The sequence below is a fragment of the Equus caballus genome, chromosome 7 (assembly GCF_041296265.1).
Source record: "Equus caballus isolate H_3958 breed thoroughbred chromosome 7, TB-T2T, whole genome shotgun sequence".
Lineage (NCBI taxonomy): Eukaryota > Metazoa > Chordata > Mammalia > Perissodactyla > Equidae > Equus > Equus caballus.
In genome coordinates, this window is record NC_091690.1 from 20,657,851 (window position 1) to 20,684,295 (window position 26,445).

At 44.6% G+C, this 26,445-nt stretch overlaps 1 protein-coding gene across 4 annotated transcripts; it reads left to right on the forward strand.

The window, feature by feature from the left end:
* Nucleotides 1-1,785: 1,785 nt before the first annotated feature.
* Nucleotides 1,786-24,757, forward strand: LAYN (layilin). 4 transcript variants are annotated; one of them, XM_014741359.3, is made up of 7 exons: nt 1,786-2,260; nt 5,387-5,684; nt 11,296-11,453; nt 15,691-15,723; nt 19,323-19,406; nt 21,588-21,690; nt 23,857-24,757. In XM_014741359.3, exons 1-7 carry the CDS (start codon nt 2,176-2,178, stop codon nt 24,218-24,220), a joined length of 1,125 nt encoding a protein of 374 aa, XP_014596845.1. In that variant the 5' UTR covers nt 1,786-2,175; the 3' UTR covers nt 24,221-24,757. The 4 variants fall into 4 exon arrangements, with proteins under 4 accessions (XP_014596845.1, XP_070128861.1, XP_070128862.1 ...); XM_070272760.1 differs by having other exon boundaries at nt 1,997-2,260; nt 21,588-21,694; nt 23,861-24,757; XM_070272761.1 differs by lacking the exon at nt 1,786-2,260 and adding an exon at nt 2,481-2,904 and having other exon boundaries at nt 21,588-21,694; nt 23,861-24,757.
* Nucleotides 24,758-26,445: the final 1,688 nt, after the last annotated feature.

The following is a 26,445-nucleotide window of genomic DNA, read 5'->3' on the forward strand; positions in this document are numbered from 1 at the left end:
CTGCAACAATACTCCATGACAAAGTGATCTAAAGCAACAGTTCTTGGTGCTCACCCACCTGTAGGTTGGCTGGGGGGTTGGCTGATCTAGGCTTGGCCAGACAGCTCTGCTTCAGGCTACAGCACCAAGGCAGGCCTGCTTCTCACGCCATGTCTGTTGACTCACTGAGGGAGCTCTGCTCCACACATCTTCTTTGGGATGTACATGGACCAGTGGGATATCTGAGCCATGTTCCTCTCAGAGAGTGGCAGAGAAGCAAGAAAACAAACAAAAACATGTGAGGCTTTTTCCAGTTGAGGGTCAGAAACTTCTGGCTCATTCTGTTGGCCAAACAAGTCACAGGTCAAAAACAAGGACTGTGTTTGGAGAAATACACTCTGCCTCTTTAGTAAGAGGAGCTGCAAAGTCAAGGGTAAAGGATGTGGAGACAGGGTAGAGTGAAGAATTGAGGTTGTTGTCATAATCTACCACCTTAGGTCAACTGCACACCTTAACAAAGTCTATCTGGCCCAAGGGCCAGGGCATCAAAGGGAAAACTCGGGGCACAATTTAATTATTTGGGCCGAGGTAACAGCTTCTCTGAGTTGTAATAGATGTTGTAATATTGGAAATAAATCGTTTGCAATTGACATTAAGGGCCCAGTATCTGCACGCTTACATATCTATTTGCCTTATCAAACCTTCACAAAACTCTTAAAGTAACTTTTAGTGTTACCAAGAATTAATTGAAACTTAGGCAAAGAAACGTCAAAGGCCATGCGTACATTAAGTGAAGAAAAGCAGGATTGGAAACACAATATCAGTTGCCAACTCAAGTGCTTCTTTTCACCATAGCAGCTCACTCTTTGATTGTTTTAATAATCAGGAATTTCTAGAAAGAATGTATGTTGCACATGAGATATTCTCATTCGGACATTAAGGGCTGTAAATGAACTTGCCATAAAGGTCAGTCCTCATCCTGTGGACGCAGCAGTAGCTGAGCTTCCCCATATTATCAGCTCACATTGAAACAGATCCCCACAGACTGTATTCAGGGCTGTTTGTCTGGAGTTGCAGTGGCTCAAGCTGAGACCAAAACCCAGAAGTCAGTGGCTCAGATGGGGCTTCCGCTGTGCTTCACAAGAGCACGGAATGGAAGAAAAGGCAAGAAAAATCAGACCCACCGTCTGCCACTTAGTACCTTAGTTTTTGAACAGGAGGCTCAGTTTATTATTTGAATATATTTGAAAATATTTTGTTTACTCTAAGAAGCAAACGTAAAAGACAACTATTGTGGGAGTTTAGAAGCAGCAGCACACATTGAGGGCTGGGTTGGTGCAGAAAACTTCCAGAGGAAATGGGGTCATTCTTTCCTGTGGGATCTCCCTCTGCCGCCAGTCCAAGGCTGAACAATCACCCTTGCCTCCCAACATGTGCCCTGCAAAAGGCAGCATTATTTCCTTGCTGAGTTCAGGGACACCCTTTGGCTTCGGGTAGAGCTACTGTCCTCTCAGCCAGAACTCCAACTTAGCCTCCTCCGAACACTATCCAGCTGTCCCATCACTTGCCTGGCCAGTGGGCACACTGCCTACTTGAGCATCTGTTCTCTGCATCCTCCATTTCTTTCTCAGGTGAAGGAAGCCCTGAGCGCCTGGACTCAACCAACCGAGGCCCGGGTAGGTCTCAGGTCTTGCCTCTCCCGTCGGCCCGCACTGCAGAGCCTAGGGACGCTGGATAAATTTGGCTATTCCCCCCAGGGGAGGGGTGAGATGCGGTCCTGTTTTTAGCCACAGTGCTCTCTTCATCAGATTTCAGAGAAGCCAAACCGGACTTTTCCTCGGCCCTGAGCCCTAGGCAAATGCAAGATCTCTCTGGGAAGCTCGGAATGGGGCAGGGAGCTGGCTCCGCTCCTCTGCTCGCTCCCCTTCGAGCGGGACTGGTGTCTGGCGCCGAGCGCGCGGGAGGAGGCCATCGGAAGCGGGCCAACCGGCGGGGCAGCCCTCCCCGCAGTGACGTCCCAGGGGGCGGAGGGGCGACTGGCTGGCTCCGCGCCCTCCCCGCCTCCTCCGGGTGCCAGGTCCGTCGGTCCTCGGGAGATGCTGCTGCCGCGGTTGCAGTTGTCGTGCACGCCGCCGCCGGGCCGCCCGCTCCACCGCCGTAGCACCCGGGTGTCCGAGGGCGCACCCGAGCCGGGCCATGCAGCCAGGGGCGGCGCTGCAGGCCATGCTGCTGGCGGTGCTGCTGGCGGGGCCCGGGGGAGCGACGGGGCGCCTGCTAAGCGGTGAGTGCGCGTGCCGGGGCGGGGGCTGCTTCCTGGGGGGACTCGGACGCTGCACCCACTGCACCCCAGCTTCTGCTGACCGTCTTCAGGGCCGCCGTGCCTCTTCTCTGGCTCTCTGCGGATTGGGTGGGGGAAGGCGCCCCCACCTCACTAATGGACTCAGCCCTCCGGCGCCCCCTGCTTCCAGGGGAGCAATCGTCCCGCGGCTGAGACCAGCGCCGGTTCCCTGCGTATCCTGGAACGCTCGAAGCCCGTTCCCCTCCCAGGGTTACAGGAATCCGGGGGGAAGTGGGGCAGTGAGCAAATCTGCGCCAGTAGGCGCCCCCTCGGCCCTTGTATGTGGTGCAATAGCCCCCGGGACCCCCACGCAGGGCGGGCTCACCCACTCCCTTGTCCTGCCCACCGGAAGGTTCGCCTATCCTCGGAGACGGCGGGTACTGTAGGGGTTCTGTATCGACTGCGCCGTGGGAACCCAGCCTGTTACTCCTGGGCTCTTCTGGGGGGAGGATGGCTGGAATAAGAGCGCTTAGAGATCGGAAAGAAGCCTAGTTAGCGCGGCACACGCCCCGCCTGACTGGGGAATGACTCTCTGCTTCCTTCCTCCCGTCGTGTCACTGCAACCTCGGACTCGGATGTCACAGGAGGTACAGTGCTCTGGCTTCTTGCCTCTTCCATTTGTTCTGCATGTCGGGGGAGGGGAGAGAATGTCCGTGCCCCTTTCCCGGGTCCCCTTCGCAGGCGACAGATTGGCAAGAGGGATGGAGAATGAAAACCTCCACTCCTATCCGTGCTTGCGAAGCTGTTTGAAGGATCTGAAGTTGGTTTCAGGATGGGGTGGGGTGCCGGGCGGCCAAAGGAGAAGTTAACTGAGTTAAGCTGTTTGGGTTAGGGCTGTATGGGATCTGTCCTCGGTAGTGGGGAACAGAAGTCCCGCCCTCCCTTCCCTTTCCTGCAAATGAGAAGAGAGACACTTCCTGAAGGCTGGGGAACCAGATGCGCCCTCGGGCCACCTTCCAGTCTGGCTCTCTCTGGCACTCACCCGCTGACTTGGGGTGTGTGACCAGGCTGGGCTATACAGGAAACTCGTTGAAGGTGTGATGTTTTCTCTGGATAATCCAACGGTGGAAAAGTGGGGACTGCCAGTAAATTTAACTCCAGCTTTTTTTTCTGGTGGCCAGGTTGGGGGTTCCTGGAGGTGACCAGGTTGGGGGTTCCTGGAGCTCATTTGTTTTTCCTCTGCTGCCTCATTTGGAGCCATTTTAAGGACACACAGAAGCTGGGCTTGCCCAGGATTTTGCTTAGGCAGCATCCCAGCCACAACCTCTCTGGCCAGTGGTCCCCAGTCTCTCTGGAACACCTCTTTAGTGAGAATGTCTCTCTTTCGAGGCCTCCTAATTTGCTGATGGACCAGTCCTGTTAGAGTTTCTCTATTTAGCAGTAGCAGAAGAATGACAGAGGAAGAGAGAAGATGCAAAACTCTTAGAACTTGTTGCTTATGGAGAATTCTTTTACAAAAGTGATGAAAAAAGAAACGGAAAACAAGAATTCACATGAGCTTTCTGGTTTATCTGTATGTGCTTTGTTCCCATTTAGCACTGAAAATGCAGTTAGCCGTCTGTGGCCTTTTGCCCTGTATTCTGGACAGTATTGGGAATAATGAATGCGATCCGGCTCCCTGAACAGCTGCAAAACAAGTTAGGAAAATAAGAACATTCCATGAGGACTGAGATGAGGCTTCCAAACCAAAATCCTTTGTCCCTTGCTGTGTGGCAGCAGTTCACACCCACAGCCCACAATTTAGCTCTCCATTGCAAGGGATTGCCCTTGTTGAAATTTGATTTTCGCTTTCTACATCTGGATCCAGAAACCTATACTGGGTGCTCCCGCGGGCTAGGAACTGGCATTTGTTTCTGTATTCCCAGCACCTAGCACAGCACCAGGCAGAGAGGGAACCCTCAATACATGTTGACTGAATAAAGGAGTAATGGTGGGCTGGCCCCGCGGCATAGTGGTTAAGTTCTCACGCTCCGCTTTGGCAGCCTGGGGTTCTCCAGTTGAGATCCTGGATGCAGACCTGTGCACCGCTTATCAAGCCATGCTGTGGCAGGGTCTCACATATAAAATAGAAGAGGATAGGCATAGATGTTAGCTCAGGGCCAATCTTCCTCAAAAAAAAAGAAAAGAAAAAACTAATGAATAAAGGAGTGATGAGGCTAATGTTTTGGGTACAGCAAGACTACAGGCAGTCGGACCCAAGCTAGTGGGGTGTGTACTGGTAAATGATTCGTTATTTGCTCCTCATTAGAATCCCAGCCACTTGTCTGAGATGGTTTTCAGTCAGTCAGACGAGACACATTACATGGGCTCCAAGCCTGCGGTGGAGTGAGGAGGGGGCAATATCGTTCAGTGGTTACCAGCATGACTGTGTAATTAGATCTGGGTTCTGACTCAGGCAATGCTACCGATAGCTGTATGACCTTAGCCAAATTACTGAATTTCTCTGAGCCTCAGTTTTCTCATTTGTAAAATGGGGCATAAACAATATCTACATCAGGGGATTACTATGAGAATTCAATGAGATAATTGTTGTCTTCAGGCAAGATCAGTAGCAGAAAACCCCAAAGATCTGGTGCTTTTAGCTTCTGTTTATCCCATAGACTGGGTGAATTCTCGGGCCTGCTACACAGGCAGAGGGTTCCAGGGTTGAGGAGCCCAACCCAACTTCAGAATGCCTCTCTCCACTGAAGGAAACAGCAGAGATAACTCATTTAAGCCATGCTATCCCCTGAGACTCCCTGAAGGCATAAATGTTCTTGTGCCTTTAAGTGAAACCTTAAATCTTCATCCATCTCTCTTTTAAAGGATAGTCAGAAATGTCTGCTTTACGAGAATCTGTAACGGAACAAACAAAACGTGGAGTCCCAGCACGATATGGTTAAAATCACAGCGTCTCCATGCTGGAAGGGGTATTAATTTGCTCAGAGAACCCTGACCGACTTTGTAACAGTCCACTGCGGAGTCATCAGGGTTCCTGCTCAGGGAGCACCTTGTTCAGATGCCTCCCAGCATGCCTGCCCTGGTATTCTTTGGGGGACACTGAAATAGATTGGCTTCTTTTTTCTCTAGGGCAGCTGGTCTGCCGGGGAGGGACACAGAGGCCTTGTTATAAAGTCATTTACTTCCATGATGCTTCTCGAAGACTGAACTTTGAGGAAGCCAGAGCAGCCTGCCGGAGGGATGGGGGCCAGTTGGTCAGCATCGAGTCTGAAGATGAACAGAGACTGATAGAAAAGTTCATTGAAAACCTCCTGGCGTCTGATGGCGATTTCTGGATTGGGCTCAGGAGGCGCGAGGAGAAACAAAGCAATAGCACAGTCTGCCAGGACCTTTATGCTTGGACGGATGGCAGCACATCCACATTCAGGTAAGTGTGTGGAACCCACAGTGGCTAACTCACTTGACGTCACTCGGAAAAGAGGCAGGCTGGATCCGGGTGCTAGGTCAGAAGGCCTAGCCAGGAGAGTCCTGAGGGGCTAGCAGAACCGGAACAGCACTGACCAGAGCAGTGTGGTGAAGGTGGTGAGTCAGCCTTGGTCTGGGCCCAACTCATGGCCAAAGAGCTCTGTTCAGGAGGGTGTGGCCCAGAAGCATTGTTTCAATGGCAAGTGATGCTTCAAGTCAGTGGTTCTGGCTGTCTGGCTTTTTGGACTAGAACCCCAGTGAGACATTGAAGGTCTGTGTGGCTAAGACTCAAGATAGGTCTCCAGACCACAAGGAATCATGAGGATGGGCAAGAAATCAGAGCCAAGATATAATTCTATGGATTGGCCAAGAGAGGACTTAAGGAAAGCTGCAGTTTGTGGGACCCTGCTGAACCAAAGCATCAGGACTCACTCATTTTACACCCCACCCTGGCACCATGGCATTGCCATCGTACCCCCCTAAGAAATCCAGTGATCTGGACAAACGTCAAAAAATATGAAATTATAAGGCAGACATAACATGGAAAATTGTTGTAATAAGTTTAACAAATAGTATCTTTTTATGATAAAGAGTTTATATAAGTCAGTAAAACCCCAAAAGACAAAAAGGCAGAAGACCTGAGCAGACAGTTCATAAAATAGAAAATCTAACTGGTAAACAATCATAGGGAAAAAGAGTTTAAACTTATTATCAATCAAAAGAATGAAGATTAAAATATATCTTTTTTACCCATTACATTTAAGACAGCATGTCAGCATCTATCAAAGTCCACCATTATGATAGTTAGATCCACATATTCATCTAAGTTCCAGCAGTACCTTCTCCAGGATTTTCACAGCAGAAATTTTTAGAGGAAGGTTAATAAGATGAACTACGCTCCCCACCACTGCAGCTGGTCCCGGGGCCACAGCTGATACTCATTGACTTCCCTCCTCTACTCTCCAGTTCCCTTACCATCTGCTCGGGGAGCCTTGTGGCAGGACCCAGACCCTCATCCCTGAGGAGTGTGAGGCCCTAGTCACTTTGCACTTCTCAGGCTGGAGCGATGGCACATTTCCATTTACCATCAAAATTGGATACGTAAGTACCAACAGGCACCCAAGGAGATAATCTGTGTGCCAAACATATTTCTCCCTGCCCATAATGCATAACAGCAGACCTGCCTCCTCCTCATGGTTAGGGTCAGTTGCCTCCTGCCAAGATAATGACTCCTCTTCTTGCCTGCTGGTCCCTGGACACAGGCATCCCAGAGTGCCCAAGTGGCAGCCATAGCTCATAGTTCAATAAGACTCTTGCAGTGTCTTCTGGGGAAAGTGTTCCCCCTTTGAGTACCAGGACCTCTAAATTCACAAGGACCAGCGTTGCAGAGACAAGAAGCACAAATTCCCCAAGTGGGTTACTACCAATGATGGTAAGCGGGGCTACTCCTGTTTCCACCATTTGGCTCCCAGACACATATATTCTTACTCTTGGGGACACAGGATGGTATAAAGTTCGTTGATTCAAAGTGTACACTGCATCTTGGAGGATGATGCCCTGTCCTCACAAAGCAGCCTCTAAACTAATGCTTCAGCTGTGTTTTTAACAAGCTCTTCCATCACTCTGTCAGGCTGGCAGCGTCAGGATGGTGCAATACGTGATATGACTAGCAAATCTCATGGCCAGGTGCCTTCTTCCATACCTCCTTTGCTATAAAGTAGATCCCTTGGTCTGATGAGATATTATATGGGATCTTTTGCTAGTAGATCAAATACTGTATAAGCCTTCAGATAGTGGTGCTCACTAAGGTCCTGAGGCAGGAAAGGCAAACCCATACCCAGATTGTGTGTCTATTCCTGTCGGAATGAATCATTGCCCCTTTCAGGATGGAAGGAGTCCAGTGTAGCCAACTTGACACCAAGTGCCAGGCTGGTCTCCCAGGGTTGGTGCTCTTTCAGGGACTTAGTGTCGTTCTCTGTTGCTGGCAGGTTGGAGGTTTGGCAGTAGCTAGATCAGCCTTGGTGAATGTGACCCGATACTGTCGAGCCCATGCGTAGCCTCCATCCCTGCCACCATGGTACGTATCTATTGTGCCAGCACTGGGGCTGCTGATAACAGGCTGGCTGACATCAACTGGCTGAGTCGTTTTCTCTCCCTTTAGGGCCTCTTCTGTGCTAGATGCTTTCTGGTGGGCCTTGACAGGTGACAGAGTCTCGTACTTTATGCCTACTCCCAAATGTCTATTCACGTGACTCTGTCCAAGAGTGCCTTGTCCCCAATCTGCCACTCTTTCTCCTCTTGGAAAGACTTTTTTCTTCCTGATCAGCTGGCCAAGATCTTTGCCTTACCCCTGAGTCCTTGTATATTCTAACTTCCTATAACTTCTCTTCCCAAAGTGGTTAACTAGGTACACCAGTTAAGCTCTGGCCATTGGGAGGACGTCCCCTTACCACTTGACCTTTCAAAGCCACCTCTGAGTGGTGCTGCAGTGCAGCTGTTGTCCATTTGGAGTTGTACTCCCATACTTGGCTGACCTCTCCACAAACCAAGCTCAGGCTGCCTCTGTCAGCTAGTCATAAGGAATTCCCTTATGCAGTCATAGGTGTCAGCTGAGCAAAAGGCTCTGGTATGACAGTGGTAGATGTCATGGCAGTCTGCTCTACCTACTCATCCTCTGCCCTTTTGTCCTGTATATATCTCTTCCGTATTATAATGGATTGATTCTAGGCTGCCCAATCTATGACAGGGTGTGCCTGACGTACTTCATTCATGATGGGCAAGTTGGATTGCATGGTCTCTTGGTGCTCCTTGCCTAATAGCAAGCCAGGAGTTGTTTTGCAAAAGATGATTATTTCTCAGCTACAAATTACATGGCCTTGCTATAGAATCTTGAGGGTCTGTATTGTGATTCTCTCATTGGGGCTTGTCACAAGTTCTATATAGCATTGTTTTTCCCACTACTGATACCTCTAATAATAGGGTTTGCTGGATAATATGACCTAAGGGGCGAGTCTGCTTGCCCCACTGCCTAGACTTGCTTCAGAGTCCTTTCTGCTCTGGACCCCACTCAAAGCCGGCTGTCTTTCATGTCAGCTGGTTTATGGGCCAGAGCAGTATTCCCAGAGTGTGAAATATGCTACCTGTAGAACCCAAGGAGGCCTACTAGGTGCTGTGCTTCCTTCTTCAAATCATTGCAAAATGTCCTTTAATTTGAAAGGGATGCTCAGGCATTCCCTAGATCACTAGACACCTACACATATTCATGAAGTGACAGGCCCCTGAATCTTCATAGGGTTTCTCTCCAACTGTTGGAGCACATGAGTCTCACTAAGGCCTCCAACGTGCTAGCCACTTCTTGCTCATCTGGTTCAATTAGCATGACGTCAGCAATATAATGAACCAGTGTGATTTTCTGCAAGATATCTAGGCAGTCCAGGTCTCTTCACACCACCTTATGACAGAGAGTAAGAAAATGAATACAATTTTAAGGCAAGATCATAAATGTATACTGTTGTCCATTCCAAATGAATGCAAACTGTTTCAGATTCTCTTTCTGATACAGATGGAAAAAAATGTGTTCACCAGATCTGCATACTAGGTACCTCAGGACATGTTAACTGCTCTAGCAAAGGTGCCACATATGGCATAGCAGCTGCAACTGAGGCTTTTACTTGGTTGAGTTTTACTGTTCCAGTATCATCCTTCAGGATCTGCCTGGTTTTTGCAGAAGTCAGATTAGTGAATTAAGTACAGAAATAATAGGAAATACCACCCTTGCATTCTCTAGGTGTTTAAAGTTGGCACTACTTTCTATCATCTTCCCCTGGATAAGACAGTGTTTTTTACTTGCTATCTTGGAGAGGGTGGGGAAGACTGCAGTTTCAGAGGTTTCCACTTGACCTTCTTCACTATTATAGATCTTACTCCATAGGCTTTCAATTCATATATTTGGGGATTGGGGAATGACCACTGGTTGGGTCCCACTGTGAGCTGGTCCTGGGCCAGAACTCCATTTAATATCTAGCCTCAATATGCTCCCACTTGAATGGGTAACCCCGATGACACTTCAAGTCTTTGGATATCATTGTAACTTGCACCCTGTGTCCAACAGTGTCCTTGTAATATCTGGAGTCCTCTTTCCCAGTGTATGGTTACTTAACTAAATGGCCATAGGTCTCTTTGAAAGAACAGGGGAAATTATTACCATGTGTATGCGCTATGGTGTTGCAGGGTCCTTCCTCCTGGGAACCTGACCTCTCCTTCTATCAGTGAGTTCTGAGCCTGAAATCTGGCTCAAGTCCAGAAACTAGATGCCAGGCATAATATTCCATCCATTCTATCATCTGTGAAGTGAAATAACATGAAACCACAAGGCCAGTGGTGAGAACAAGGCAAGTCAGAGTAGGAGGTCCACCAATGGGGCTGGAAAATGGACTGAAGGTAACTAATGAGGTGCAGAGCCCAGCCCCAGTCAGGGTCCCCAGCTGTCCAGGCATAGTGTACAAGCAGTGTTGCAAGCTCAGCTCTTGTCCAGGCGCATTCAACTCAGTGGGTGCAGCAAAGGATCCTCCCTCTGATGGATGACAACATAGCACTCAAGCAGAGCCATATTGAGGAGCTACAAGGAGACCTCTTAGCTGTCTCCTAAGGATGGGCTCTGACAAGAGCTAATTAGAGCAGCAGGGCTCAGCTAAATAATGTGAGCATCAGGGCAAGATCTGAGTACCGGAAGGAAACAGCTCAAATAGGTAACCAGACAGATGACAAAGCCCAGCCCTGAGTCACCATACGGGGCGAGTGCTCGCTGCATGTAGATTCTCTATGGAATCCAGAGCCTCAACCTGGCACCCACATATCCAACTGGGTGGCAGCACCATTTAATTCCAAGTACCACTGGATCGTGGAGCTGAGGCTGCTAATGCACCCCATCCAGGAGCCAGGGAGACAGAGACAAGAAATCTGGCAGTGGAGGCTGACGGAGGGGCTCATCAGCCTGATAAGTGGAAACAACTGAAAAAGATCATGTGGGCCTCTTGCTCTTGTCCCCAGCCCCTCACCTGCTTTGACAGCATCTACATTTTGGAAAGTCTTGCTCAGGTGCTTGAATTTTCCATCTACCTCCCAGGGCTAGGAAGGCAGTCAGGGCCATTGAAAAGCATGGGGAGATGGAGACAGGGTGAGCTCTGGATGAGATGTCATGCCTTTTCTCAGAGCATCCGATTTCTAAAAAAAAAAAGAGAAACAAAACCCAGTTAGCGAAAATCAAGAAAGAAATAAGATTGTACAGACTCGCCCTGCTAGCTGCTTTTTCTCATAATTACTTTGCAGACATCGTTTGGTAATATATTCCTCCCTGCAAAGAGGTTGTGGCACATGTCAGATGATTGATTGTGATGTCCATATTAGAAGGCGTGTGGTATTGGCAGTAGTGCAATTCCTCCCTCTCTTTCTATTGTGTTCTGAAGCAGAATCTTAAGTTCATGGCTCAGTGAACTTGATGGAAAAACAAAGGCTTTGAAGTCCTGGTGTAGCTTTCTCTAGTTGCCCTCACTGTTGACCTCTTTCCTATACAGGAACTGGTACGTGGATGAGCCTTCCTGCGGCAGCGAGGTCTGCGTGGTCATGTACCATCAGCCATCAGCACCCGCCGGCATTGGGGGCCTCTACATGTTCCAGTGGAATGATGACCGATGCAACATGAAGAACAATTTCATTTGCAAATATTCCAATGGTAATGAATGCTCTCCCAAGTTATGGGGCTGAATTCTCAATCTCCTCTCTTATTACATAAGCAGCCGCTAGTCCCAAGAATTTGTGATGCCGTCTCTAAGAAAGCTTGTTACAAATGCCAGCAGCGTTAAACGTTGGGAATTTTTGTAAAGGGAAATATAGTGACACTTCCTTATTGAAGAGTACTTCTAGCAGAGGAGAGGGGTATCAGAGGCTGAGAGAAGGGATGAAGAAAAGAAAGGGTCTAATTTATGTATGATAAAGCAAGGGTTATGCGAACTTCAGGAAACAAAAAGCCTTCTGAATGGACAACAACAAACTCTTATTGTTTCCACATGTGAGGTTGGCTGTAGGAGCTTGGAATAAAGAAGAAATATGAAAGGAAGCTGGCCATTGTTCCTGCAAGTCCAACAGCCATGTGAGATTATTTTCTGGGGCTTTAAGGAAACAAAATAATGACCAGAGGAGGTAGATGATGAAACACACCAATTTTGCTGGCTCTGGGCAGATAGCAGACACTTTGATGAGCAGGCTCCGACTCCCCAGGCCACCCTCTATATATGCCTTGCAAATTCAACTGGCATTTGCTTCTAGATCTGTTAAGGGTTTTGACTTGGCTACAAGCCTTTAGTCTCACTCTGCTTGAGTTTCCCCAATTCCTCCATTGTAACTGACTCAGATCTAAACTTGAAGTGATTTTGATCTGTCCCTGAAGTTGCTCACCTCCCTGAGGCCGACTGCTTGGCCCCAGTTGTGCATCCTTTCCTGACAGGAGTAGAATGACCTGTTAGTTATATCTACTTGGGGACTCATTAACCCTGTCATTTTAAAATGGTTTGAATTGGACTATGCTTTCGCTGCTAAAAGGTGTTTTTTCTCTCTCGTCCCCCCTCAGATGAATTCTTCTCTCCAGAAACCTGGCCCTCCCCGCCATACAGAGTTGTCTTAGGCAGGGAGGTTGCAAAGACCCAGGCTGGCTTGGCAGGTCGCCTTTTTGGAGCAATAAAGGCAAGACACTTGTTACAAACTGGCTTCCTACCACTTTTCTTAATTCCATACTATTAGCTCCATGATTTAAAATTTTGTACTTTTTAAACATTTTTTGAAATGTGAGATTTTGACAGTTGTTTTCATATCCATTTAGTTTTGGACTTTGAACCTAGTTAGGTTTTTAAAAATCATATTCTTTATTACTTTTGCTATTACTTGTATTAGACTGAGTCCTGGCAGGAGAAAGATGGAAAAAGATGTAATGGTTTAATTAGGAGAGTATAATAAAAGGATATTTGCAGATGTGTGGGCAAAGAGCAAGAGATAGTGAAGTGCCCAGGGACTAGCTACAATGGGAAGCTCTTACCATTCCTAGGCCTAAAGGAGTGAGGGGAGAGAATGGTTTTAGTAGAAGCCAGAGATATCTTGGAGTCATGGAAGAGGAGCCACCCAACAGGAGCTATAACGTAAAATGCAGCTACTGTCAAACCACAGAGGGGCCTGGGGAATAAATACCGGGACCTCTCGTCCTATCCTCTGATCTCCTGCCTCTGCCACCCATTGGTTAAGTCCAGTCAGAAGCCAAAGGACAAGGGAGCCCGAATGACCAGTCCATAGAGGTCAGCCTCCGAGGACACAGAGAAGAACAGAGAATAGATTGGGCAGAGGGAGGTGGGCACATGGAGAAAAACTAACACATTGCCTTTATGTGGTCATCCATCCTCAGGATAAGTTTACACACCTTAGCATGCTATACAAGGATCGGCATGACCAGACCCATGCCTCTCTCCAGCCTCAGTTCTCACCACTCCCACTCCTCCCCTCATCCCTTTCCCCTTTGCACTCTATGAAATTCCCCATGAGCTCTCAATTGCTGTTTCTTGTGCTTGGAACACCTTTCCCCTTTCCCAGTCAACTCATTCTTACCTTTCAAGCTCAGGTTAAACTCACCTTCTCTCATGACAACTAAGTGCAACAGGTGATCGTGGATTGGATCCTGGACAATGATGATGATGCAGATGAGGATGACGATGATGATGACGGTTTTCTATAAAGAGCATGATTAGGACAATTGGCAGAACTTGAATAAGGTCTTCAGATTAGATAATAGGATATCAATGTTGATTTTTTGGTTTTGATCATTGTACTGTGGTTATGTAAGAGAATGCCTCCCCCAAACCTTTTTAAATACACAATGAAGTACTTAAGAGTAAAGGGTAACCATGTCTGCAACTTACTCTCAGGAAAAAAGTTATGTATGTATCTGTATGTGTTCTCTATACATATATGTGTATACATACAGATATAGATAAAAATACAGATACAAATATATAGAGATATACGTAGAGAGAGAATAAGTAAATAAATGATATATGGTAAAATGGTAACATTTGGGTGAAGGATATATGAGAATTCTATTCTTGCAAATTTTCATAAATCTGAAAATATTTCAAAATAAGAAATTAAAAAAAATTTCTTCTGGGAAACCTTCCAGAGCCCCTTAAAACTAAGTTAGGTGTTCCTCCTGTGAGGATCAGAGCACCTCACATACACAATACCTTAACAGCCTATTTATAGGTTTGTCCCCTTCACTACATGGTTGGCAGGAGGTCTGAAAACATACGTGTTTGACCAATTAATCCTCACACTTGATGGGCTAGGGAAAGTCACCCAGAGTTCCAACAAGATGACACACCATCCATTACGCCTGAGTGCTAAGGGACTGGTTGAATAACATCTAAAACTAGATTTAACAACATAAGCATGTAGAGTAGGTGGCATGCTAGTCAGATCTGAACACTTGGTTACTTCTGGGGTATGCTAAAGGCATAGGTGTCTTCAGTGAAAATCAAAGTCATCATCTGAGGTAACGCATTGCAGATGCCTTGCAGGGGTTGATGGAAATGCTGCACTAACGTGCCATGTTTACTGCAGTTCTGCACAGTGGATTGCACCGTGAAGGAACAAGAAAAAGAATAGATTGTGTAATATTATCAAATATGCTATGTATTATAATGTAATATCACAGAATTAATAATTATTAATATTGTCCTGCATTTCCATATTTTATGCCCATCCCATAGAGTATAAGAGCCTTAGAGGGCTGAGACTATTTCTCATTTGCTGTTATATCTCCACTACTTAGCAGAGAATTTGTCTCCTTACCATTTTAATTTTCATTTGAATTTGTTTGGTTCAAATCCCATTTCAGCTACTTATTAGCTGTGAGATTTGGACAAATTGTTTAATATCTCTGTACCTGGTTTCCTTGTGTACAAAATCAGAATAATAACAGCACCTACCTCATAAGGCTGCTATCAGGATAAATCAGGTTTGTTTCTGTAAAACACTTCGAACATAATGACGTTTTTATCATATGGCAAGCACTATGTAAGTGTGTTTTTTAAATAACTAAATGGATTTTCATCACCTATACACACACACACAGTTATGGGAAGGTGGTTAAAAGTTTCCTTTCTGAATGAAACGTCAGAAGAGCCTTGACATCCTGGCCTTAGGACCGTAAATTCTAAAACCTTGCCTTTAAGGACCCCATCCCTATGAATCCCAGAGCATCTGATTAGCATAAGAGATTCAAGGCCAATACAAGGCCAACACAATGATGCACTCCCAGCCTAAAGCAAAAACATTTGATATACTTGTCTATGCAGCCTGACTTTCCTGTGAACTATTTTAAACGTCTCAGGGTTCTAGATCACCAGTCTCTGACTTGGGGCTGGCCAGTGGTCTACTTAGCCCCCCAACCACTTCCACTGCTTAGAGCTCAGTGTGTGTTGCTTTCTAAAACATCCCCAATAGGAATTGTTAAAGTGTCTTGGATTGCTTTAAAGTAATCCAGGCCTGAGTGTGGTTGGGGAGGTGTAGGGATTATTGTTGAAACTAGATTAGCCATATGTGGGTAAGAGTTGAATCTGAGTGATGGTACATTGAGGTTCATTTTACCAGTCTTTCTAATTTTGTGTGTAGTTGGAAATTCTCATATTTAAAAGTTTTCAAATGCTTTTTAAAAAAGGAAGAAGTGCCCAAGTAAAGCTGGGGGAAGGCTAATCTTTGTGCAGAAGTGATTCTTTTAATTTACTAATCCAGTTCCTGGCATCTAGTAACACAAAATAAAGTCTATTGGATGACTGAATGAGCAAAAGAATGGATGCCTTGCTCTGGCCAATTTCATCCAAGTGGCATGTAAATTTAGTTATTATTTTTGTTTTTGTCTCTTTCTGCTACAGAGAAACCAACAGCTCCTTCTACAAGAAGTAGAGGTAAGTCTGTCATTTGGGATCGCAGTTAATTTGGGCTGTTTCACAACCCTTCTTCATAGGTTTGATTCATATGTTCTTTAGACCACATTGAACAACAGAAAGACCACCGGTCCAGACCATCTGGGCAGGTCTATGCCATAGCCAACCATGACAAGCAGTTCATTAATCTCACTCTCTGGTGTTCCCATTTCTCTCAAAGCTGAAAAGCAACAGTTGCAAATTCAGTTTGGGATTTTACTTATCATTATTGACAATATGAAAGGAATAATTCAATCTAATGGGACAAGAAGTGAACCAAACTGATAATTCATGGTCCTAGAAGTGAGTCATTGGCCCTTTCCCTCAGTGTTTCATGTGCCTTGATGCCAGCCACCTGCTGGTTGTTTCAGTACAGTTATGGACCACATAACAACATTTCTGTCAACAACAGACCGCATATACAGCAGTGGACCCATAAGATTATAATGAAGCTGAAAAATTTCTATAGCCTAGTGACGTCAGGACGTCATAGGAAATGCACACTCACATGTTTGTGGTGATGCTAGTGTAAACGAATCTACTGCATAGCCAGTCCTATAAAAGTACAGCACATATAATAATGTACAGTACATAATACTTGATGATGTTAATAAATGACTATGTTACTGTTTTGTATTTACTATGCTTTTTATCATTATTTTAGAGTATACTCTTTCTACTTATAAAAAAAAGTTTACTGTAAAACAATATGCTGTGTTATGCTGTCAGCAGCCTCATACACCTTGTGTTTACCACGTCTCTTGATTATATCATTTTCCCTTGTGTAGGATTTAATCTTGTGTTGTTTTGTTCATCATGGCCCCTAAGCATACAAAATCCACTGCTTATGTTACCAGTAAGGGACCACGACAAATGATTGACCTAGAAACAAAATTAAAATTGATTAAAGACTACAAAGGTGGAAAATCAGTGATGGTTATTGCTCACCAGTCAGGCATGTCGCATTCCACCATAGCTACGATCTTGAAGAAAAAAACAAAGTGATGGAAGCTGTTAAAGGATCCCCTTCATTGAAGGCAACAAGACGAACAAAAATGTGAGCAGGTCTTGTATCAGACATAGAGAAACTTCAAATGACCCGGATTGAAGACCAGACACAGAAGCATATCCCTCTCAGCACCATGACAGTCACAGCCAAAGCAAAAAAGTTTGCAACATTGAAAGGAAAGGCTGGACTTGACTACAATGTTGAATTTATTGCTAGTTCTGGATGGTTTAAGTGACTCAAGAATCATCATTCAATATATAATGTGAAAGTGAGTGGTGAGTCTGCAAGTGCTGATGTGAAGGCAGCTGAAGAATTTTTGGAAACTCTAGGTAAGCTGATTGTGGAGGAAAATTACTTGCCAGAACAAACATCCAATATGGATAAAATCTCCCTATTCTGATATGCCTGAAAGGACTTTCATCCATAAAAAAGACAAGTCAATGCCAGGTTTCAAGACTTTTAAGGACAGGATAACAGTCTTGCTTGGGAGGAATGTTGCAGGCTTCAAATTGAAACCCTCTGTGATCTGGCACAGTGAGAACCCCAGGACCTTCAAGCATATCAGTAAGCACACACCGCCAGTGTACTACGGGAGTAATAAGAAGTCATGGATGACCCAGCTCCTCTTCCAAGATGCCCTCCTGAATTGCTCTGTCAACAAAATGGAAAAGTACTGTTTGGAGAATAACATGCCTTTCAAGATTTTACTTACTGTTGATAATGTTCCCAGACATCCTTCTTTTGCTGGTGATCTTCCTCCCAGTATCAAATCAGTGTTTCTTCCTCCAAACACCACCTCTTTGATCTAGCCAGTGCATCAAGGAGTTATAGCAGCTTTTAAGGCCTATTACCTGAGAATCACCTTTGCCCAGGCTCTTGCTGCAACTGAGGAAGACACTGAGAAGACACCGATGCAATTCTGGAAGGATTACAACATCTATGACTGCATCAAGGACCTTGCTTGGGCTTGGGGTGATATCACCAAGGAGTATATGAATGGCATCTCGAAGAAGACACTCACTCAAGAGGCTTGTCCATGACTTCAGAGGATTTGCCAAGGATGAGGAGGTTGCGAAAATCAATAAGGCTGTGGTTGAGAAGGTGAACAACTTTAACGTGGGTGTGGATGAGGATGACATTAGGGAGCAAGTAGAGGTGGTTCCTGAGGTATTGACTAACCAGGAATTGTTGGAACTGGAACAGGAACGCATAGCTGAAGAAGAGGCAAGACAAGAGGAAACTTCAGGAGAAGAAAAAGGAGAAGAACCCTCAAGAAAATTCGCAGTGAAGGGTTTAGCAGAAGCTTTTGCAGAGCTCAACAAGCTCCTGAAAAAGTTTGAAAACATGGATTCCAACACTGAAAGGTTTTCGTTACTAGAAAGGAATGTTCATGGTGCATTATCTGCTTACAAGCAAATCTATGACGAAAAAAAGAAACAAACCAAGCAAACCGCCATAGTCATTCTTCTGAAAAGAGTGACACCTCCTCAAGAAGAGCCTCAGGCAGGTCCTTCAGGACGTAATCCAGAAGAGGACATTGTTATAGGAGATAGCTGCTCCATGTGTGTTATTGTCCCTGAGGACCTTCCAGTGGGACAAGACATGGAGGTGGAAGACAATGATATTCGTGATCCTGACTCTGTAGACCTAGGCTAATGTGTGCGTTTATGTCTTTCTTTTTAACGAAAAAGTTTAAAAAGTAAAAAAAAAAAAAAATTTAAATAAAAAAAAGCTTATAGAATAAGAATATAAAGGAACAAAATATTTTTTGTACAGCTGTACAATGTTTGTGTTTTAAGCTGTTATTACAAAAGAGTCAAAAAGTTTTAAAAATTTAAAAAGTTTATAAGGTAAAAAGTTTGCATTAAACTAAGGTTAATTTCTTATTGAAGAAAGAAAAAAACCTTTATAAATTTAGTGTAGCCCAGGTGTGCAGTGTTTGTAAAGTCTTCAGTAGTGCACGGTAACGTGCTTGGTCTTCATATTCACTCACCACTCACTCACTGCCTCACCCAGAGCATCTTTCATTCCTGCGAGCTCCATTCATGATAAGTGCCCTATACAGGTGTACTCTTTTTTATCTTTTATACCATATTTTTACTGTACATTTTCTATGTGTAGATATGTTTAGATACACAAATACTTACCATTGTATTACAATTGCCTAGGGTTTTCAGTAGAGTAACATGCTGTACAGGTTTTAGCCCAGGAGCAATAGGCTATACTATGTAGCCTAGGTGTGGAGTAGGTTATACCGTCTAGGTTTGTGTAAGTACACTCTGTGATGTTCGCACAATGGCAATATTGCCTACCAACACATTTCTCTGAACGTATCCCCATCGTTAAGCAACTCATGACTATGCATGTTCTTGGCAACAAGAGTCTCGTCAGAAAGACGAAGACAGCTAAACCCCTAGGCCAACAAACTCAACCCTTTACTTTTCTGTTTATGAAGGCATTGGTCAAATTGCCACTGCTTTTTGGCATCTCACCTTGAACCTGGTAGGACCTCAGAGAATATCTGGATTTTGATGTCTTTCTCCAGGTTCTCAAGTCCATGTTCTCTCTCCAGGTCAAGGAACAGAGCCAGCCACACCCGTACTTCCAGAAGACACAGAGAAGGGAGATGCCAAAGAAACATTTAAAGAAAGCAAAGGTGTGTACAGAACTGTCCTGGGAAAAATAGCTAATGGGACTTTCTTGATCTCAAATTACCCATGGTTACATTCCCACTTTGTTCTTTCCCTCAGCTATTTAAAAATGGAACTAAACAGGGCATTAGTGACTTTGCAAAAACTGCATTAAATGCTAGATTTCATTAGTGAAATATACAAATGGAGCTATCCTAAGATAATTGGGGAGATTAAACTAGAGAGGACGTGAAAAATCTGTGTGAAGACAGAGCCTTGGGAAGCACCCAGAAGTGGTGGCGGGAGGGGGTGGGGGACTGAGAATGGAAGTAGAGAGAGGCCCGGACCATGATGCATAATATCCATGATTTATATTCATTTGTGAAACAAATAGAGGAAATGGACAAAAACATTTTAAAAGTTAAATCATAAAAGATAAGAGAAAATGCGGTGATAAATTGGAGTGCTAATGGACTTTCAACCTCAACTCTCACCCTGAGTTTCAAGAGTGAGATCTGTTTTTGTCACTGTGAAAACCACTTAGTTTCTCTGTTCTTCAATTTAGTCATTTGCAAAATGGCACTAATAATATTTTTCTTACCTATCTGAGAGCATTGCTGTGTCCGTAAAATGAAATAGGATATTACAATACTACAATTCAGTTCTGACGCTAGCCACCCCAAGTTAATGCAGACCCCACAGGTTAAGGGCTCGGTCTCCAACAAGACTGCCCTCAATTCTGACATCAGCCACAAGTTCAGGGTCCCCAGGCCGTCTGAACTTTTGATCAACTGGCTACAAACCAAGGCACTGCCCACGAGCCCCTCAGGTTTAATAATTTCCTGGTACAGCTCACAGAACTCAGGAAAACACTATACTTATGACTACATTTTATTATAAAGGATACAAATCAGGACCAACCAAAGGAAGAAACACGTAGGGTGAGGTCTAGGAGGGTCCCAAATGGGAGCTTCTGTGTCCTCTCTCTGTGGAATCACGATGCCTTATCATCCTCCTGGCACATCAATGTGTTCACCAACCAGAAAGCTCCACTGAGCTTTGGTGTGCAGAGATTTTATTGAGGTGTCACTATGTAGACATGATTGATTTGATCATTGGCCGTGTAACTGAATTCAGTCTCTAGGCCCCCTTACCTCCCCACCAGCCCCCATCCTGAGACATCTCTGTCAGCATAAACTGATGTGGTCTGAGAGGCTCACGAAATATTACCTGAGAAATCCCAAGGAGTTAGAGCCTCCTTCCCAGGAACCAGGGATAAATGCCAGTCAATTTCTTTATTATACAACAGATACAGTGTGTGAAAATGCTTTGGAAAAAGTACACAGTGCTATGCAGAAGTGAGTGGCATTTTTATTTCTTATTGTTATTATGGTGGTATTTAAAGTGGGTTTGGTTTGGGGGTTTTTGGTTGGTTTGTTTTGGGGGTTTTGGTTTGGGGTTTTGTTTGGTGGTTGTCAGGTTTGCAGCCTGACGGAAAAACACATCAACAGTCCCTGGAAGGCTGGGGATCTTGCACCAGGGGAAGTAGGAAGGGAGTCAGTCTCCAATCCTTCATTCCTCCCAAAGCCCCTTGAGGGAAAATTCTCTGGTTCTAAGACTCAAAGGACAGAAGAGGTCAGGAAAGCAGACCTCGAAGCACCTTCCACACTCATGCTCGTGGGCCCAGTTGGATCCAGTTCGTCTTAGAAATGTTGGGAGGGCGCTACAGTCTGAGCCACATGCTTCATGTGACCTTCTCTTTCCTGGTAATAACCCCGAGGCTTCTGGCTTGCCTCTTTTCCCTCCCTCTCCCTCACCCCACCTTGGGAACTACTATTTTTGTCCTTAGAGTCAAAAACATCAACACTGCCCCAGCAGCCCCTTCTTCACTGAAGGCGAGGAAGAACAAGAAAAGAGAGAATCTCTCTCCTCTGAAAAAAAAAATTTTAATGAACAAAAGTGCCCTTCTGACATTTTGCAAGAGACCCCAAAATTTAAACTTCTTTTCTCTATTACCTCAGATAATAGGACAGGTGGGAAATGTTCCTTTATTGAAACTAGAGGACTTTGCTAACTGGGTAGCTGCACATCTATTTCCTCCCAGGAATGTGCTCTCTGGAATACTCTGTGCTGATTATGCTTTTTTAGCCTGTTTTGAAGGATGTAAAAACATCACTAGTGCTGATAATGTGCGTTTTTCTTTTCAGAAGCTGACTTGAATCTTGCCTACATCCTAATCCCCAGCATTCCTCTTCTCCTCCTCCTTGTGGTCACCACAGTTGTATGCTGGGTTTGGATCTGTCGAAGGAGGCAAGTAAAACCTTTGTCATGTAAACCTTTGTATCTTCTGACACAAACCCTGTTTATTTCATTAAAAGCTAGGCAGCTCCAAGAGAATCACCATTGCAGAGTTCAGAGTAAATTCTCTGATGGGCTAGGGCATTCAGAAGTACTAAGCACTGGTGCTTAGTTGTGGTTAACTAATTTTATATTCTTTCATTTTTTATGTGGAATATTTTAAATGACTTGAGGGGTGAAGCTGTGTTATTCACCTCCTGTGTATCCACTCATCACTCGGCAAAGTTCTTTCGTGAATCAAAGCTCTCACTCCAAAAATTTTTGTTGGGTGAGTGAAGGAATGACTAGTGAGCCATATGGAAAATGTCCCAAAGCATTCTGGCAAACATCTGAAACTAACTCACTTAATTTCAAAATGAAATAATTCAAATCTTTTTTTTTTTTTTTTGCTAAGGAAGATTTGCCCTGAGCTAGCATCTGAGCTGATCTTCCTCTATTTTTTGGTATGTGGGCCACCAGCACAGCATGGCCACTAACATAGCAATGCAAGTCCATGCCTGGAAACTGAACCTGGGCTACACACTGAATTTAACCATCAGCCACCGGGATTGACCCTCATATACTTTTAATTGGCTTTTCTTCTAATTGAATAGATAATTGTAGACTGCTACAAAATAGCTACACTAAGTCACCTAGAGTACCTGTTTGTGGACCACATGCCACCATTTTTGAAGTACCCAGAGCTCTTCTCAGCTAACTTTTTATTCCCCATCATCATGGTTTACATAGAAAAAGCTTTTACAACAGGAAAACTAAGGTCCAATGTAAGATTTGACTCACTTTGAATGCCAATTTAAGATGAATTAGTAAGAGTCCAATGTCCAACATACTTCATTTAATAATAACTTCCTTATAGGATTATTAGAAGAATTAAAGCGGTTAATACATGCAGAGTGGGCATATAGTAAGCACTCAAAATGTTAGCTCTTACCATGATCACTGTTATTAGTTAACTCCTTTTAATCTAAAAATAGAATTCAGTTCAAAAAATTACAAATATATTTTCCAACTGCTTACTCTGCAGTTGGTACTTGATTTCTTTTCCTTTCTCTATCTATTTAGCACCTCACTATGATTTGGGAACTGTGACTCTGAGGCTGGAGTCTATCTCAGGGTTTTTTGACCTTTTTTTGTGCCACAGACCCCTGTAGCAGTCTGGTGAAGCCTATGGACCCCTTTCCGGAACAGTATTTTTAAATGCATAAAATAAAATACATTGGATTGCAAGGGAAGCATTTATACTGATAAATAGTTTAGCAAAATATTTCCAAAACTGAATATGTGAGGGTCAGCCCAGTGACACAGCAGTTAAGTTCGAATGTTCTGCTTCATCAGCCCAGGGGTCACCGGTTCGGATCCCAGGTGCAGACCTACGCACTGTTTATCAAGCCATGCTGTGGCAGGCATCCCACCTACAGAGTAGAGGAAGATGGGCACGGACGTTAGCTCAGGGCCAGTCTTCCTCAGCAAAAAGAGGAGGATTGGTGGCAGATGTTAGCTCAGGGCTAATCCTCCTCAAAAAAAATAAAAATTTAAAATTAAAAAAAATGAATATGTGATACCGTAACACATGCACTTCTTTATTCATGCTTTTTTATTCAGTAGTGGGAATAATTATCATAATTTTGTAGTAGAGATGAGTGTAAAATATTTTAAGGCATCTATAGTAATTGTGATGTCATATAAAAAATCATATCTACTGTTTTTGTTGGTGATCAAGTCAAAGACATTACTAATTCTACTCTGGTTTATCGCCTACATTCAGATTTGAAAGACAGGCTAAATTTCACCTACAGATGAGTTTTTAGAAATGTGTTATTTTTCCCCACCCAGTCCTATCCTAAGACCGCCTGGGGGCTCTGGGGATCCCAGGATAACCACCTCTGTTCTATGCTCTGGCAGCAGTGAATAACAGATAAACAATCACTTTGAACGTAACAACACCTTCCTGTTTTGTCCTCTCACCCACCCCACCTCGAAGCCCTGACCTGTAAGCTTGGGGGAGAAGTGCCGCATAGAGGTGGCCCAGGATGACCTCCTCCTGCCTGAGCAGGAGGCACAGGGATGTTCTCAATCACTTTGTCTAAAGTACTCAGCCCTGGTCTCCTTTCCTCCTAGGAAGCGGGAGCAGCCAGGCCCCAGCACAAAGGAGCAGCAAACAATTTGGCCCTCTCCGCACCCAGGGCACAGCCCGGACCTAGAGGTTTATAACATCATCCGAAAACAAAGTGAAGCTGATTTAGCAGAGACCCGGCCAGACCTGAAGAACATTTCATTCCGAGTGCGTTCCGGAGAAGCCACTCCCGAGGAGATGTCTTGTGACTATGACAACATGGCTGTGAACCCATCCGAAAGCGGATTCGTTACTCTGGCAAGCATGGAGAGTGGCTTCGTGACCAATGACATTTATGAGTTCTCCCCGGACCGAACGGGCAGGAGCAAGGAGTCTGGATGGGTGGAAAATGAAATATATGGTTACTAAGATGTGCGAAAAACACTTGAACTGACAAGAATGGGAAAGAAAAGAGAAGCAAAATTCTCCTATTTTCTATAAGGAAAACACTCAGAAGGTCTATGAGAATGCTCAGATCTAGTGCCGGGGAGTGAGCATGTGACCCCCAAGAGCTCCTGTTGGATCCCCATCAGCTCCTGTTGGATCCCCAAGTTTTGGTTATATCCCTTATCCTAGTCTCTCACCCAGCTCAGCCTTATGAGAAAGCCCCTTGCCCAGGGTCTGGCACATAGTGGAAAATAAATGTCAATTGATTGGTTATATCTGACTTTCAAGGGACAATGCTTTCATGGTCAGGGATAAGGTTGTGGCTGTGGGACTTGGGAAACCCATCTCTCGGTTCTGTTTTTCTTGCTCTATACATCAACACACATAATCACAAAGAGACAGAAATTATAGAAGCTTTTCAAAGCCCACGTACGCTAGCATCGGGGTGGCCTGCATATCAGCAATTCTTCTCTCTGTTTTTTTTAAAGAGTCAAATCAAATAAAAAGCAGGAAGCAGAATGTTAGTCAGTCTGTGTCTACAGCCCTTCCTCTACATGTGGCCTCGAGGGACTTTTTTTTCTTTCTCCTGACATCCAAACTTGGAAATATCCAACTTGCAAATACTTTAGAAACTAAAACTGGAATTTGGGTCTCTGCTTCTAGGCTTGTTTGTGTTCCCAGCCCTGATACTGCACGTTGTTGTGTTTGTGTGTTTGTTTTACTCAAGCATCGGCATAATATTACTGATAATGATAATGATTCTTCCTTTTTGTTTTAGGGACCTGACTCTTTCAAATACTTTTGGGCTCAAATCCTGAGAAAATTTTCTTGGCCTAACATCAGTCGTTTACACTTTGAAGGTCTGAAGGCCATTATTCAAATCACCAGCAACCTCCCTCTATGTCATTATTTTCACCTTTCCCCATATATCTTATTTTTAATAGTTTGTAACTTTGCCTCCCATATAGAGCCCCAAACGAGACACAGTGAAGTAGTCTGGGTCAGAGCAATATCAGACGCAGCCGATTGTAATCTCTGCCCAGGTACCTGCTCTCCTGGGGCAGAGAACAGGGTCCATAACAGAAACATCATTTTTGCCTGCTTCGGGGAAGCGCGTTTTGTGGAGTTACAACATTTCAAGCAAAAGCAGTGACTGCGCGGTCTGAAGGACTGATTCCTTGCTCCAAAACCTGGAAGTCCCCATTTTGCTTCAGACATCCTGGCTCTATGATGTGTCCTATATCCTGCCCTGTGTCCCTCTGCTCCGGCCCCTGTTAGGCTGCAAGCCCCAGGAGGGAAGGGATCCTATCAGCCCTGTCGGCACCATACCTCCTGCACCCAAGACAGCACCTTGCACAGAGTAGGCAAGCAGTATTTGTTGAATGGATGAACAATTCATCTTTCTGACTGATGTAAAAGAGCCTAAATATTTCAGCTGAAAAGTTTGTAGGACCTGTTTTCACGCTTTACCCGGGTGGGGGAGGTAATTGAGTTATTTTAGTCAGAAATGCACTCCTTGCCCACGAAGAAGGAAGTCTAGCAACAAGCAAACGGAAGCTGGTGAATTGTGTGAACAACTTGTTGTCAATATGTCACTAAAACTTGAAATGAGGACCCATTCTTAAGGTTATAACCAGAGTGAAGCCCTCAGCTTCTTCCCTTTGTCAGCAGTGTGTTATCTCTACCGGGGCCCATGGAGCTCTTTCCTCTGTGTTTGCACAGCATCAGTCTTACCCTGTATTTCAATTCTTCAACTTCTTTTCTCCTCCTCAGATGTACTAGCCTGAATTTCTCCTACTCCATTTCTATCTCTAATAATTGCACTTCCCTAATTTAACAAACACTTGTGAAGTGTTAAATATTATGTTCAAATTGAACATTGAGCTTATTCATCCTGGTATCATTTGAAAATTTAGCTTGTTTCAGCATTTAAAACCATAGTTCCCAGCTTTTTTTCCCCACTATGATACACATAACAGATGAAACGTAAGTATCAGATAATTCCTTGGGTCTATCCACTTAAAAAGAGCTTCCTGAATACCTACTATGCGCCACACACTGTGCCAGATTTCAGGGTAAGGCTTGGATAAGTTGGGCTGTAGGTTATGTACCTTTCCCCAGCATGGTAGCTATAAAGATCTTTTTTTCTCATTTCATTCGTTTATTCAGAAAGTTTTAAACACACCTACTTTGTGTCAGGAAATGTG

Coding starts and splice junctions, on each gene's coding strand:
- LAYN (XM_014741359.3), top strand. CDS start 2,176: ATGCAGCCAGGGGCGGCGCTGCAGGCCATGCTGCTGGCGGTGCTGCTG. Junction 15,724..19,322: donor TCCTTCTACAAGAAGTAGAG/GTAAGTCTGTCA, acceptor TTCTCTCTCCAG/GTCAAGGAACAGAGCCAGCC. Junction 21,691..23,856: donor GTTTGGATCTGTCGAAGGAG/GCAAGTAAAACC, acceptor CTTTCCTCCTAG/GAAGCGGGAGCAGCCAGGCC.